General features: G+C 39.2%; 1 protein-coding gene across 1 annotated transcript in view; it reads right to left on the bottom strand.

Moving 5' to 3' along the window:
- Window positions 1-3,304: 3,304 nt before the first annotated feature.
- Window positions 3,305-16,764, bottom strand: part of MAP2K6 (mitogen-activated protein kinase kinase 6) — a 49,600-nt gene continuing 36,140 nt past the window's right edge. The window contains 1 exon segment of the mRNA XM_010948617.3: window positions 3,305-14,951. Coding sequence (XP_010946919.2) covers window positions 14,874-14,951 — 78 coding nt within the window. The 3' untranslated portion in view covers window positions 3,305-14,873.

Genomic DNA, 16,764 nt, shown 5'->3' with positions numbered 1-16,764 from the left:
GATCATTGAAACTTCAAAATTGGATGAGATGGGTGGACAACTACTACTTCTCCAACTGCAAGGTGAATATGAATCACCTGTGGATAGCGTTGCCTTCCAGGTTCTTCACTGCATTGTCAACAAGCTCCTGGGTGATGGCACTGATGCTATGGCATTGAAGAGCAAGGTCACACTAGGCAAATTCTAGGGTAGCCCAAAGTTTCTCAAAGCTAGCAAAGGGGCATCGTATCTGAAAAGGGATTATGGAGCTAAATGCCCATTGGGCGTATGATGATTACTTTTGCTTGTAGAGTTCTAGCTTCAGTAAGATTTGTTTGGTTTTCAATGGGTAGAGTACCCACCTGACCAATGGGAAATTCGGCTCTTACTTATTACTGGCATTGCATAATCATTATACCAAATCTGCAAAAAAGTTTTTTTTTTAATAACTATTTGCTTCTTAAAGGCAGATTCTGTTATTCCGTTCCTATGCTCCGTACCTTTCCTTTAAGTGCTTCATGCTAATATCTTCTTCTGTGGATATTCATGGAAGACATTTCTTACACTTCAACTTATTCAAGAAATATACCTTTCAGAGGATGCCACTGTGTGGGCAGGCCCCAGCACTACAAATTTCTAATTTGGGTTTATTGCCAGATAAGTCTGATCTCTTAGTTTAAGGCTGAACCTGGAGAGGGGTGAGCACCACAGTAGTGGAAAGAGAGAGCTGTCTTGAGACAAGTGAAACGTTTGCTGATGTTCAGCACTGGAGATGTTTGAGGTCCTTTAGCTCTTTATTACTTTTCCAGGAAAATCAGACTCATGCATAAATTTAAGAATAAGGATATTTATCAAAGCAATCAAAAGAAAATAAAAAAAATTCCACCAATTAAATAAAGCAGTAAAATATATATATATTTATATATGTGTGTGTATGTACTGGAATATTATGCAGCCATTAATAATGATGCTGCCATCTACATGAATTGACATAGATGCCTATGATATGATTTGGAAAGTAAGGAGGGTAATGATCCCATTAAGATTTTATATGCATGTATGTGTATGTGTAAAATAGTCTGGAACAATATATTTTAAAGAACACATGAACAATTAGCTCAGATTGTGGATAATGTTTATTTTCCTGCATATAATTCTCTAAGTTTCCTCATAATGTATTATTTTTAAAATAAAAAACAAAGCTATTTCCATTTGAGGGGAAAGCACCCACTCAGCAAGTATTTATGAATCATGACCATCTGGAGTAGTAGGGAAGTACTAACAGGAGTTTTGTGAGTCATTAGTGTCAAAGTTTAATTCTCTCCTGTGTCATTTTAATACCAACTATGGCTTAGGACTTTCAGGCAGAGATGGTTAACTCTCTAGAGGATAACATCATTTTGACCCAAGTGCTTTCCTTGACAAAATTGTGCATAATAAAAGGAAACTAATTTCATCATTAATTTTAATACATGTCGTCTACTGCCTCTTGGCCACCAATTTAGGAAAGAAGGAATAAGATCCAAGCATATTTTAACTGTGTTAGATAGACCAAGCATGACAGCTACTCTTCAAAGATGCTTCCACCATGAAACACCATAAACTATGACCCAGTATTCACAGTGGAAATTACCCTATATAATTTCCTCAGTTTCTACCTGGACCTTTAGCATCACTAATTTTGGGGAAATCCAACTGCTATGGAAGAATTCTGAATTCTTTTAAGATATAGCTAATCTGTGAGGAGCCCAAGCTACTTATATAGAGAGGCCACATGAAGACAGAGATGCCTTATTAGTTCCCAATTCCATCCTGCTCCTGTCACCCCAGCCCAGGCAGCAGACTTGTGAGTGAAGAGGCTCTCAGTCACTCTTGCTCCAGCTACCTGACTGCAACTGCATGAGAGATGCTGATCAAGGACCACCCAGCTGAGCCCAGTCAACCCACAGGATTGGGAGAAAGACTAATGAATTGTTGTTTTAAGATACTAAGCTTTGGGGTTTGCTATGGTACAGAAGATGACCAAAACAGCAAGAAACAATCACAAATTTTTTTTTTTTTTTTGCTCTTAACTCAATTGCCTTTCTCCATTTTCCACTTTAACTCAGTTTCCTACAAAATCTTGAGTAAACAGGGAGTCATTCGGATGGTATGCAAAGAAAGAGGGCATTATACCCATCAAAAGAAAAATATTTTAAATATCTTATATTTTAAAGTATGAAAATAAGGAATGGCTATAGACCCCTGTGGAAAACAATGGCTATGGAGAAGTGGGTAAATAACCTTCACATATGATGCCTGAGAACTTGTGTTTGTTTATGCCTTCCACCTCCGTGTACTTCCACCTCTTATAGAAACTTAAAATTCCTAATGCTGAGGAAGGCTTGTCACTTAAGAAAGATGATGGATTGCAGTCCAAGGGGAGAAGGACTTCAAAATCAGTATAAAAGAGTCTGTTGTCGTTGGAAGGTCATTTGAATGATGTCTGCAGAAGTAAGGTGAGCCCTCCACTTTGTATTCCACAAAATTAAAGAAGTGATGTAAAACTGAAGTGAAATACTTGGGACTTTTAAAAGAGTCAATTCCTAATTCAGCAACACCAAATTGTTTAAGGAATAAGCAAAAGAGAGTTGAGTGTGAGCCTCCAGATATAGCTGGTAATCCACTCAAACTTAAAATTAAGGTCTAGGAATTCTTCCCTAAACTGGACTAATGTGGATACAAGTTTATAGGAGAAATCAGAGAACTCTGAAGACCCAATCATATTTACCTGGACCAACATTTTCTTCCTCTGAACATCTGCGCTGTGGCACTGTTTGATGGTGTAAAGCAAATTTCCTAACATTATGTATAAGACAAAGAAAAACTCAAATAACTAGATGGTTCAGTGTCAGAAACACATGGAAGCCAAAAAGTCTCAGTCTTAATCTTTTCACTTAAGCCATCTGGGAGGCGAGAATTCTACCATTGAACCACCAATGCTCTCTTTTAAGCCATCTGGACTCATCCCCACCACAAGCCATCTGATTTTAATAATGAAATATTGGCTTCACTTCTAACCTAGGAATATTGCCTATAAGAATATTGAGTCTGAAGTTCACTACAGATGACATGACTTTCTAATGAGTCTTCAAGATTGCAATGCTGTTATGTTTTGTTCCATTATGTTTTGGAAGTAGTACAGGGGTAGTACAGATGAGAGGAGAACAAGAGAATATATATTTCCAGCAAAGCTTTTTACCTGCAGGACTTTTACCACCATAAAAGCAGCATTTCAGGAACCAAGGATTTCCACGAACAACTTAATTAATATACAGACTCTCTGTGCTTTTTAAAATGTCTTTTATTGGTTGTACATTTTCTTATGAGATCAACACACCATATCTTTCGAGAACACCTGGCTCCTGAAGACTTAGGTTCTTTGTTCTAGCCATGAACGTCATAGCAAGCACGTTGACAGGAAGAGGTGGTTGGGTGTGTTTTGTCATTGTCACCATCTTCTCTATCTTCAAATTGTTGTTTGAGTCAGTTCGTAGATTGACGCGACATGGAACACAACACACCCGGTGTGAAGTCTTACGCACATAAGCACAAACATCCGGAGACCAGTTACAGTGTCTGCAACTCATTCTCTCCTCCTCAGCAGCAGTATGAAACCGAAGAATATCCTGAGATAGGAAATCGAAGTGTCAGCTCCTCACCCCCAGAGGAGTCCAAGTTTGACTTAATCTCCTGATTTCATTTTCCTTTTGAGGTGGTGAGAGGGGTGCCGGCACAGTCGCCATGTGAACCACGTAGCAGTCACGTAGTTCAACATCTCAGCCATGTCCTTATTCAAGAGCACAGACTCAAAGAACTATTTCGTGGCACATCAGAAATTTAACTCTTCCTTTACTGTGCTCGTTGTAGATCAGAAAAGAGGAGGGAAATGATAGTTATGCTTTTTACAAGGTTCTCTGATTAGAACTTTCATCACTTTATAGGACAAAATTACCCCCACCTTTGGCAATTATTGTAATTCCCTGTTTATTGACTGCTAGAGGCCAATTATCCAGGCTGTTAAGTAAGCCCCACCGATAGTATTTGCATGAAAAGATGAATTTCTCAAGAATAAAGACCTAGGACTTCCCCCAATGCTAAAAACAACCATGACTTCTTTAAAGCCACATTATCCCTCAGTTCAGTACACTTCTGGTAACTATTAAACCTCAGCCTACGTCAACGCTAATACTTGTATCTACCTCAAATCCTGCACATTAGCTATTTCCTTGGCTTCAAGATTTTGAGATAATATCACCAATTACAATAAGCAGTAGTTCAAAAGAAAAACAAGAAGAACAATAATGCACACAACCTGGATAATGGGAAAGCTAGGCTAAAATGAAAATGCATGAGGGCCACCCAAGCTATCCCAGTAAAGACAACAAAAGGCGCACTTCCCCACAAAATAGGTATTTTTTCAATACAACACTGGAGTTTTGACTGGAAGTTACCAATTGATATTCATAATTCTCCTTTCCCCATACAAAGATAAGGCATGTTTTCCCCTTGAGGAAGCTGCCCTTCACACACACACACACACACACACACACACACACACATTTCCATATAGGAAAACACATAGTTAAGGATATACCCCCAACTTCTTTCCTTCTGTAGCTCAGGAGCGAAAAGTTCCCAAGGCCAACACATAAATTTAATGTGCACCTCAAAGGCATGGAAACATTCTACCCACATCCTTCAGAGGTCTTTTACTTTACGAACGTCTAATGAATTCCATGCTCTATGGTTCAGCCTCCCTCAGCCATAAAGAAAAGATATGGCAATCCACGAAGAAGAGATGAATTCCACCAGGGAAAGGTAGCAGCATGTTGTACACGGCAGGAGAGATGAGGGGGTCGGTCGATGAGGGAATCCACAAGGCGGGAGTCATTCTTCTCTTGCACACTCTCCAGAGACACAGCATTGGAGATGGGTTTCAAAGGACAGGGGTGCACAACCTCTCCGATCTCCTTTCAGAATACTTCAGGTTTCAGGAAGAGATAATGGGGCCTCCGAACTAGCATATGGAATTGCTTCATCCTAGCATCAAGGGGTTGTAAAGACCAGACATGTTCCCACTTGCCCAACAGCTGTCTTTACAATAAACATGGCTTAGAAGCAAATTTGGGGTGCAACACAGGAAAACAATCAATCATATATACAAATAAAAAAAGACCTATTGTAAAATTCACAGAAGGTAAGAAAAAAAAGTGGGTTTTTTTTCCTCAAAGACCAGATTAATAAATGGAAGCAGCATTTTCAGCAATAAGACTGAAGCACAAAGGAAGTTGGGGAACCCCACCTATCATACTAAAATTCTTGTGAAGTTCAGTTCCATATAGTCAGTTCCATATCATAGTTATATATCTAGATATCATTCATAGTTTCACAAAATATATAGAAAAATGTTCACGTATTTAAATAAACAGTTTCAGATTGTGGAACTACATCTCTAACACCTCTTTCAGCTTTAAATGAGCCCATGTGATGATTCTGTCTAGAGGAAATGTGTTCCAATTGTGAAAGTTAATTACATAAAGAAAACATGTTTCCTCTAAAAATACCTATTTTTATTAAAACATCACTCCTTCATTTCAGTTCATATAGAAAATCACTCCACTCAGGAAATAAATTTGAGACCAGAGAATAAATCCAACACAGGGATAATGGGACAGATGGGTTGCCTGCATTTTCTTAATCAAACCTCCTGGGGCGGCTTTCCCACAGAGATTGGCTGAGAACTCTACAAATTGTTGCCAAATGTAACTTTTGGACACCTACAGCATTCTAAAATGGCTGCTCTAAAACCCCAGCTGTTAAATTTGGTTTAGTGGCAAACATACCACAGAATTCACCACAGACTCTTTGTGAGTGTGTAGAAGGCACCTGATATGATTTGCTTGATACCTAAGCATCCCTTGCGTTTGGTTCATGACAGATGCACCACCTTAGTTTTCAGCTTCCAACGGCTGTCCCAAGGGCCTATGACTGTTCTCCACCTGTAACCTTTGTAAAACCCAGTGATGGTCACTGTTAGCTTGCATCTCAGATCATACCCTTCTCTGTGCCAAAACTGTCCAAAGAGCTTTCTTTTTACTTACACGTCAATGAACAAAAATTACAATTCTTGCCTCTGTAAATGTAGAAATTTAGAAATTCCACTGCCCATCAAGAGCCCAGTCACACCACTTCCTTGTCACTGAGATCAGGTGACTCTCAACCACTTTGGAAAACTAACCAATTTAAGGATCGATATGAATAGCCATCACAGATCGATTTTTGCATTTTCTTTCAAATGATTCATGCTTAAAAGTGAAATTAAAACACCCTCTCTTCTTGTCCTCCTGCCTCCAAGCCCTGTTCACAAACTCAATACAGGGAAAGCCAGGGACACACCAACATTTTTGGATACAAAATTTCCTGAATTCATAGGCTGTTTAGGGTCTTCAGTTTGCTCATCCTAAGTTCCCAAGCCTTTAATTGCCATAGAAACTTCCAGTTAAAGGGAACAATATTAGTAGCTGAATATTCTGATTGGAGTTTGACAGGGGTTTCAGACAGGCAAGGTTGACCTTTATCACACTCTTGTCCCTTTTCCTTCATGGCAAGAGACCCCCAGAAGCACCAATGAACATAGTCTGAAAGCAAGTTCTGTGCCCTCCACTCTTAACATTACTTCTTCCACTCTTCCCCTGCCTCTAACAATTCAAACCAGCTTTGAGTGTTGTTTTTTTGTTTGTTTTTTTTTTTTTAATTATAAATTTTAGCTCTTCTGGTGAAGACTTGTAGTGTATTTCTACAAATATTCACAGTTCTCTGCATTGTGGAAAAAGTATAACCTTTGGTGTCCACCTTTCTTAAAGACATTTGCCACCAGAACTAAACATGAGGGGGCTTGGTTTTGTGTTCATTTTTCTTCACCCACAAGGCAGATAGAGAGCGGATAGATGGTCTCTGTAGAATCAGTAACACCAGGGAAACGAGAAAATTTTCTGATGTTCAAATCAATGCCGCTCTCTGAATCTTCTTATAGTTCAATTTTTTAAGGGGAAAAAAGGTAATAAAGTTCTGGCTTTTGTTGGGTTTTCCCATAGGAGATCAGCTTCATAGTAATACTGAAATAATTTAAGGAGTATACCTGTTTGCATCTTTTATCAGCTTGCTCTTCCATGGGGTTCCTGCTCTCTGCATTTATCTTTTCTTGTGGCCCCCAAACATAATTTCACATCAGTTTTCAGCCTTAAACTCCAAAGTCCAGTGACAATTCCCTAAGGCAGTGGCTTGACTTGCTTTGTTAAAATAGCTTGCAGACTCCAATACAAACATTGTAGTGACCAAATGATGCTAATTGTTCATTTCTGGCGACAATAGAATATGACTTAAGAGGAAAAGACATCCAACCCAGCTGCTCGTCTTTTAAGGCCAAATGGGAGTTTTATTATCAGGTCTTTTATTTTGAATGAGGGCTTTGCTAAAAGTTCTCTCAGATATCCCTTACAGTTTCAAGATTTGAGAACAACTGAATCCATGTAGACAAGACCAGTGCAAAATTGCCAATTCTGACTTTTGATATATGAAAATGGTTGGATCATTTCCTTTCCACAGAAGCATTAAGTCAGCCCAGGCCATCTGTAACCAGCAGAGGAATAGCAAGCAAAAAGCAGTCAAGGGAAACAGAAAAGACTGTGATGGCCTGGTCAAAGCCATAGCCTCAGGGATTACTTAGGAGGTTGTTTCCTATGTTAAGACACAAGTAAGTGCCTCAGCTGTCCTGTACTTTCCCTGAGCTCAGTCTCCAACTCATAAAAGCATTACCCTCATTTTTCAAAAAAGACCCTAAATCCCAGAATTGCAAAAGTGTTAACCTGGACAAAACCCATGTGTCGAGATTAACGGCCCACAGTGAAATCTGTCCATATTGACAACTCTAAGAAAGAAATACAATGCAAATCTCCCAAAATCTAACTGTAAACTACCAAGAATAGGGCTTGGTGTCCTAGTTCAAATGCAATACAAGTGATGTCGAAATACTGACAGTCCAAGGGAACTAGGCTGGATATTTTTAAATTCTATTAACATGTATTTGTGTTATGAGGTGCTATTGGTTTCTTTTTTAAAAAAGATTCCCTATTATAAAGTCCTTGATCTTGCTTTATGTTTTTACTTAAGCCTAGACCTCTTCACCTCAGATATTTAAAAAAAGGCTTTTTAGAGAAATTTTGCTTGTAAAGGAGTTTGGGTCAGGAACTGAAAAGATAAACCCCAACTTAAGTCTTGATTGCAAATGGCTCCACTAGAAAACCTGCAGTGGTAGAATGATATTTGCATAGCTGTAAACAGTGACTCTCTAAGCCTTAGGAAAATGACACATCTTCTTTGCAGACACCAGGAACAGGTAGTGAATGATGTATTTCGTGGCAGTGTCCCAGAAATTACCCCCAGAAGGATAATTTCATTTTGAAGGCCCTGAAATTCAGGTTTTGTTTCCCTAGGTGAAGAGAAAACATTCTTTTAGGTAAATGGCTAGATCAGATATTTAAATGTGCTCTCTTAAGGAGTTTCTGGTATCATACTAAGTGTAATTTATGTTTGCCTGAAGATACAGCAGGGAAAATATGTTTCTGAATAATAGAGAGACTGTAGCTTTAAGGAAGATGTGTTGTACTGTTCTAGAAGAAGAAAATAGAGAAAGCTTCAGTAAATGGCAGTTGTATAGTATTCTGTACGCAAAGAGTATTCTGTACAGCAAAATTACTGACAGAAGGCAAAGTGAATTATGCAATTGTTCAGGTCCCATAGAGAAAGCAGAGATTTCACTAGAGGCTATGGGGTCAGAAATTCAACCGAGGCTGGCGACTCAAGCTAGTCACATGAGGAAGGATGCATTTTGCATAGGCCCCTTAAGATAGTAATTTACTGATGATTTTAAAAAAGGAATAAGGTGAAGCAGCCTCCTCCCTCCAAGACCAGGCAGGGACTGTACTCAAGGGGTGGGTCTAAGTATCCTATAGCTCTAAGTCCACCTGAGAACAAGTATTTTGATGCCGAACTATTCTTTCTCACTTTCTTAAAAGGTAGCCAAATAGGTGAGGTGGATAAATTGGAAGATTTTAAGAATTCTATCTGCCTTCTACTTCTGAGGTTAGTATGGCCTCCCAAATTCTCAAATCCTGACCCAGTTCAGGGAAAAGGAAAACCAAATGATTAGTGTCTGGGTTCATGATTTTTCCCTGCATGCGAATCACACCACAAAGAGAAACAAAATGCAAAGCTAAGAGAAAAGAATGTAGTTAACATCTCAGAGAAGTGTGCCTTTTATTTGCAAGCTATGAAATAAGTTATTGCATAGAAATGCAAAAAGTAGAGACTCAATTTAATCTGAAGAAAATTGTCCCATTGGCTTCCAGGGCAAGAAAACTTACCGGAGGAAATTAAGAGACAATTTTCATGGGACTGAACAGTCCCATCCTTTCAGAGTTCATTTTCCTATGTCCATCTTCCTCATCTGCCTCAATAGCAGCTGAGCTAAATACTCACTAAATGGAAGAACTCTATACACAGAATTAATCAATTGCAGTGTTGTATTTGATGGTCTAGAACAGGTAATGGCAAACCATGGCCTGTGGGCCAAATCTGGCCCATTGCCTGATTTTGTAAATAAAAGTTTTATTGGAACACAGCACCATACTCATCCATTTACATATCATTTATGGATGTTTTCACTCCACAACAGCAGACCTGAGTAGCTGCAAAGGAGACTGCATGGCACACAAAACCAGAAATATTTACTATCAGGCCCTTTACAGAAAAAAGTTTGCCAATTCCTGGTCTAGGATGTCACAGTCCACATTGTACAGAGCAGAGGTTATTGATCCTATGGGATTGTACATAGCCCTACTCTCCCACAACAAAAAAGTATTGGTAAAACTATGTATTCCATGTACAATATACACTTTGCTAGGGAGAAGGTCCTAGCTTTCAACAGTCTGAAACGAGTTCAGAGTACCCCAGTTAAAGCTAAAGAAAACCAAAGAGTATCTTTAGCTACCAGCACATTTAACAGTGCCACACACACACACACACACACACACACTCTCTCTCTCTCTCTCTCTCTCTCTCTCTCTCTCTCTCTCTCTCTCTCTCTTATAGCCCTAGACAAAAGGTACATGGACCTTCTAAAGTAAAATCTTTTTTCCCATTCTATCAGGTTTGGTAGCTTCCTCTTCCTAGATTTTACTCTGGCATTTTCGTTCTAAATATGTAAATGTTCAGGAGTCCAGTTGAAAATTGCATCTTTCACTTGCTAGTTCAATAAAATGGAAGATTCCTTTATGCCGAGAAATCTCCATACAAGTCATAGATTAAGAAGGCAAAATCCCCAGCATAATAGAGGTTAAATTTATTTCATTAGATCTGATAAACAGCTCCAATGAATTTTATAAATATATGAATCCTACTTCAGGGTTAGAAGGAGTTGCATAGCTAAAAAAGCATTTAGGTTGGAAAATTAAGAAGCAGGTATCCATTACCCTTTCAGGCCAAAGATAACGTGTTTTGTTCAAGGCCTTTGGGAGAAACAGAGTAGTTTCTCTGAGCAGAGTTGGTGAAGTCTCTTGGTCAACAAAAGCATTTTTAGTGTTGAACTATGAAAACGCCCTCTCTGCCTCCTTTGTGATTATATTCCAGAGATACTAAATCAATTGCATTTGGAGAAACCAGGTGCCTCATCAGTCTCAGTGCTGACCTCCTCCAATGCTTGGGCTCATGAGGGTTTCATTTTCTAGACTCTGACATTAAGTGTTGCAGGGCTGATGGACAGCAAAGAAGGACAGGACCTCAATTGAAAATCCTAATCAACCAGAGGCAAGCAAAAACAATAATAATGGTGAAACACAAAGAGTGAAGTGATGCAGGGGACTGAGTAACCAAGAATTCCATTTTTAAGGTCACCAACTGTAGACAGTGCAAACCTCAGTGTAACATATATCTGTGGTTCCCAAACTGAGATATTCTGAGGTTCTGCAGCAAACTCCTAGGGACACCACAAGATATTGTACATTCTTGAGGGAGACACAGCCACATCTGCAGTACAACCTGCAAACTACTATGATTAAGTTGTGTAGACCTAACTGCTTAATAAATGGAACTATTAAGTATTTATTTTGGCCCAGGGCACCATGGAAAAAATTTCTAAGACAATCAATGGCATCCTGAACAGAGAAAGTTTGGGAATCTCTGGCATATACATTTTGGGGTTAGGCGTGGAGAATATGCAAGAACTGTAAAATGCAAACAATTCTGAGCTACACCCACACAATACTCATTTTCCATTTTAGATTGCATAAGCAAGATAGAAGCTGCCCATTTGTTCTGACTACATCAGTGTGACCAAACAGAGTCACTAGAATAATGGGCTGTCATCAGGGCCTTCAATCATGGCTGGCACATGAGTGCCACGTGGGAAATCAGGGATTATCTGACTGATATTTTATTATCAACTATATACACCTATGTGAGTTCTTTCTCCTTTAGTCACCATCTGGGGAGGCTCTACACTTATTCCAGGAAGGCTGACTTTGCTTAAAAATAAACACACTTTCTTGAGAAATCTGTACTTGAAATTATCTTCAGAACTCACGGCATGGTCTTTTTAAAAGACATTTAAAAGTTTTAAGGGTAAAACTTCAGCACTGAGGGCAAATTTTACTTCTAGAAGTTGCCAAACACAGCCTGATGCTAAGTCTGAACAAGGTGGGTAAACCAAAGAGGAAAATTCCTGGTAAGGATTTTTGTAAAAAGAAACAAACAAGGAACAATTATAAAATGATGATTCCATATGTTACACGCAGAGAGGAAGAAATAGATTCTGAAGCCTTTTCTGAAAAAGAAGTGGCACAAATATCTTAGAAGCATTATTCACATAAATAATCCTGAAGGTGGCCGCTCTGAAGGGCAATACTCATTGATACATACACATGTATGGAAATTGTCTCCAAAGACATTCACATGACTTTTTTGGCACACCTCTAAGATCAGTAATATATAGAGATGGATTTTTTTTATAAGCATAAAGACAATATATAATATGGATAATTACATGGATAATTATAATACACCAAATCAAATACATTTGGGGGAAAAAAGAGTATGATCTCTTTTATAGAGCCATACTGACTCCATTATAGGCAGCGCTAGTATTCAGATGGTACATGCTGGTAGCACATTAAATATTTTGAGTATCACCCCTGGATAGCGCTATCTTTTCTCTCCCTCCCTCCCTCCCTCCCTCTCTCTCCCCCCACACAAACACACACACACATATATACCTATACATATACACATATGTATGTACATACAGGAGACTCCCAACTTACATCAACTTAAATATAGTTTATGCATCTCTATATTTATTTTTAAATTAGTTGTTTAGAACTTATAACACAGTTCTAAAAAAAATTCTAAAATTTAGACTCATAAGGTTCTCAAACCATTCTACTTCAGTACATAAGATACCTAATCATCATGTAGCACATCATTTCTAGGGGGAAACGGTATCCCAAATTTCAAATCAGTATTCCAACCTCCCTTTAGGAGGTAGTAGATCAGTATTTTCAACTCTGATGCACATCTAAATCACATGAGTAGCTTGTGAAAAATACCAATTCCCAGGTCCTATCCTGACCAATTAAATTAGAATGTCTGGGAACTTCACATTAATAGTGTTCACAAACACCCAGTGATTCCAATGTGTTGCCAGAGTTGAGAACCATTGACTAACTCCTTCTGTACTCTAGTGTGACTGTTTTGCAAGTTTGGGCCCTGGGCTCACAAACTGGAGAGGTGTACATGTGAGAAACACACTTGATTAAGAATATTTCAAAGTAGAAACCACACTGAACAAGAGAGAGGTAAGAATCATCTGACCCAGACCAGAAAGATGTTTTGCTTTGTGTATTTCACCAAAAGCTGAAATGAAATAGCCTCAGATTTTTTTTTTCTGCTTTCTTTTTTTCAGAAGATGGATGAATAACAGTTGTGATTTTTTTTTCTCTCAGTCTCAGAGAAACTTCCAAATTTAGAAAGAAGGGTAGGAAAGTGAATGGTCATAATCACTGGGATAATGCCCTTCATCTGGCTGGAGAAAGATGAGGACAGAGGTAGCATCAAAGCAGATGAATTTAATGTTTATCAAACAGGTCTGGGTTGGAACTGAAAATAAAGAAGTGCATGGAAGTGTCATTCACTCTGGGCAACTGCTAAGAGCTGGATGTCAAGACAAGGGGAAAATGCAGAGAAAAAGATGTAACTGGACTTCAAAAATCTAAAAGGGAAAGAAGAGTTTTCGAGGGAGAAGCCCTCTCTCCATATTTGTGAACTTGAAGCAAAGAAAGAAACAGTGTGTTCTTTTCTTTTTTTCATCACACTCCTCTGCCCTTGTACTGTAAGAGTAGCCTCGGAGGAACACAGTGTCCAAAAGCAGGGCTCCCTGGTGGTTATCACTTGTCTTTTTCCCTGTGGACCAGTTAACTCTTTGACCTTCGAGGAACCCAGAGCCCCAGATCAGAGAACCTGTGGGTGTATCTGGCCATGAGAAACAGCTTTTGTTGCCTCGTCAGCCTACTAGGAATCTACCGTGGTGCCAGCCTCCCACCGTGGGGTGATCCGCTGCTGGAGAAGGCGGTGCCTCGAACTCAGCCTGTGGAAGTGTGGCTGTCTATTCCTAGGAATTCATTCAACCCTCCCCGTTACCATATCCAAGAACTACCGGCTGCCTTTAATTTTCTCCTATTGCAGCCTTTCCATGTACAGTAAGGCTTCTTCATCGAACAGAAAACAACTACCCTCCCCCCAAAAAAAGAGCTACAAAGGCAATCCTTGGGGCTTAAACATTGTAGGAGGGGCAAAAGCAGAGGAAGGCACCGATTCTCTGTGTGGTTTGACATATTTCCCCTCAGGACTGATAAATGTCATCCTTACTAAATATAGGTGTTATTTATAATAGCCATTTGGCAGAATTTGTGACTTATCAAATACACACACACGTAGAAGGAAAGATAGGTGATGAAAAATCACATCACAAATCACATTCCATTGATACTATACCACTAATGTCAAGAGAACCAAATCTGTGACTCTTTGACCTGTGATAAAAGGGGTTTTATGTTTTTCAGACTCAGGGAAAGAGTATGACCAGGATACCTTGCCACTTCACCAGAATATGTGGTGATTACCCAGGCTGGAGCAGAAACTTAGGAACATGGCAGTAGCCACAACAGCTGAAATAGATATTTCACAAGAGCTCCTGGGTGACACTTACATAATACTCCTAAAGATGCACATTAAATAATTTCTTCTGGACCACAGACACAATTGAACTTAAAAAATAAAAACCCTATAAATACTGCCAACCCAACCTTGTCTTTTGTCTCTCCCTCCTTGCATAAAATGGAATCTTTTCAACCAAGCACTTAAACATAAATATTAAAATAATAAGTGGAACAAACTACAAATCTACTTACAATTTCATCACTACTGTAGCACCTTTTTTACCAGGGCCAAAGCATTCATTTTGTAAAGAACAAGAGAAGTCTGAAAAGCTTAAGGACTCATATGACACATCATTAAATATTTAATCACCTTTTCAAGTCCTAAGCCTTTATCATATTTCATCCATCTAGATAGTTCACTCTATACTATAGATTCCAAGGCCCCCTTTGTAGGGGAAAAAAAAAAGAAAATGGGGAGAAAAACCTTCTGAGAGGCAGGGTTAAGTTATTGGCGCTTTAGTGAACTTCCTTCACCCCATAAACCCACCAGTCCACAGGAGGGTCAACCAATTGAGTCCATTGTTTTTAGTCTCCAAGAATTGATTTTACAAAGGATGCCACATCTGTTCCTTTGGATTCGTGTAGAGTGAAAAATGGATGTTGCTGGTAAAGAAAAGAAAAATACCTGGTATTAGTATTTGTCACTGACAGTACATGAGATTAGCAAATTAACAAATCTGGTTGGTCAACAAATTAAGTATCCCTATTAGGGCTAAACTGGACTCTTCCTTCCCCCTCCCAAATTAAGTACACATTTAGCAATGCAAAATTTTTAAAAATACCGCTTAGTTAATGCTCCTCCCATTTTGGTATCTCTTTGTTTCCATGGCAGTATCTGTTGCTTTAAAATATACATATGTAATTAAGCTATATACATCCCAGCTATAGTAAAATATAAGGAATAGCAGAGTCCAAAGCTCTGATTTACAAATAACCCTGTCCTCTACAAAGTCATTTTTAGACAGATACGGTAGTAAAATAATTAGAAATTTCATAGATTTATGAACATTCAATTTTCAAGAGATGGGTGATAGACATAAGACTTAAGGAATTTATCTATGGATAGTAGTAACGTTTTTCTACTATTTGTCCATGATAAATCATACTTGCTCATAACAAAAGAAAAAGAAAAAGAAATGGGTGGTAGAATGAGAAAACAATTTTTGTGGAACAATAATTGGGCATTGCTTGCCCTTGACACTGGAAAGCTGGTCTGGGCTGAAACAGCTAACAGTGCTACTTTGTAAGCCACATCTACAGCCACAAATTATACTTAGGTTTCTCGATGAAGATCTGATCCATTTTGGAAAATAATGCAGCCTGCCCAACTCTAGGTGTGGGCAAAGAAAACTCAACTAGGAGATTAAAAACTGAAAAGCAAAAAAAAAGTGTCTATTCATGCAACTCAGATGAAGTAAACTTTACGGAAACATCAAGCCCTGCTCTTTCCTAGGGGAACAGCCAGGGTCCAATACAGGAAGCCACACATTTCAAAACAATTCTGGAGGAAACGAAGACATTTTCTCTGCGCCAGGGTGATTTGATCCTCCCTTGAATGGCTCAACTTTGTTACTGGAAATACCTGGCTGTCACACTCGAACCTGATACCTCTAATTAGAAGTAGATCTTGATCCACAGTTCTCCCATCGGAAACAGAACCAACCAAACCAACCAAAAAGGACAATTCCTTCCGGTAGAACCTAGCGCCACCACCTACCCACTGACCTAGCATGGCCACCTCCCTGACTGTCTGGTGGTGGTGTTCTCAGTGACAAGCTGAGCAGCTAAGTATGAGCATTTCTGCACGCAGACATGTAGGTGACTCACCCTGTTTCCCTTGACTTTGAGGATTTTAGTTTACAACCTTCATGTTGCCTAGCTGTAGGTTTTCTCATTACATTTGTTTTAAACCTGACGGCAGAGGGCTGGATGAGTCAGCCCTGTGGGAAACTGAATGCCCACCCGTGGAAGTTTTAGAAAACAATGTAAATGGGACAGGAACATAGAAGTAAAGCTCCAAAGAAGGTAGGTGGTCACCGTGAAGTATCATGACTCAGAAAATGGAAAAGAGGTTTTCCCCCCCTTGCCCACGTGAAGGTACAGGTTGGGTGAGGAGCCAGAGCCTCACACCCACTCTGCTAACTGGAGCTCTAGATGCTGGGTTCTTCGTCTTGAGCTCCCTGGATAAATTAATAGCAGCTTTACTTTTGATTACTAACCAGCTACACAGCACCCTTACCAAGTGCTTTACCACCATGCTTATTCACTTTCCCACATCCTCTTAATATCTGAGATCTTTTAATGTACTTTAAAGCTTTCTACTATCAAAACAGGACCTGTCAAACCTCAGATTGTCTCAGGACTGCTTCTAACGCCTACCAGCCCCATCTTGACTCTGGTTCCACTGGTGGCTATT

Source organism: Camelus bactrianus, chromosome 16 (genome assembly GCF_048773025.1).
Source record: "Camelus bactrianus isolate YW-2024 breed Bactrian camel chromosome 16, ASM4877302v1, whole genome shotgun sequence".
In the NCBI taxonomy this organism is placed as follows: domain Eukaryota; kingdom Metazoa; phylum Chordata; class Mammalia; order Artiodactyla; family Camelidae; genus Camelus; species Camelus bactrianus.
This window is presented reverse-complemented; position numbering and strand designations above follow the sequence as displayed.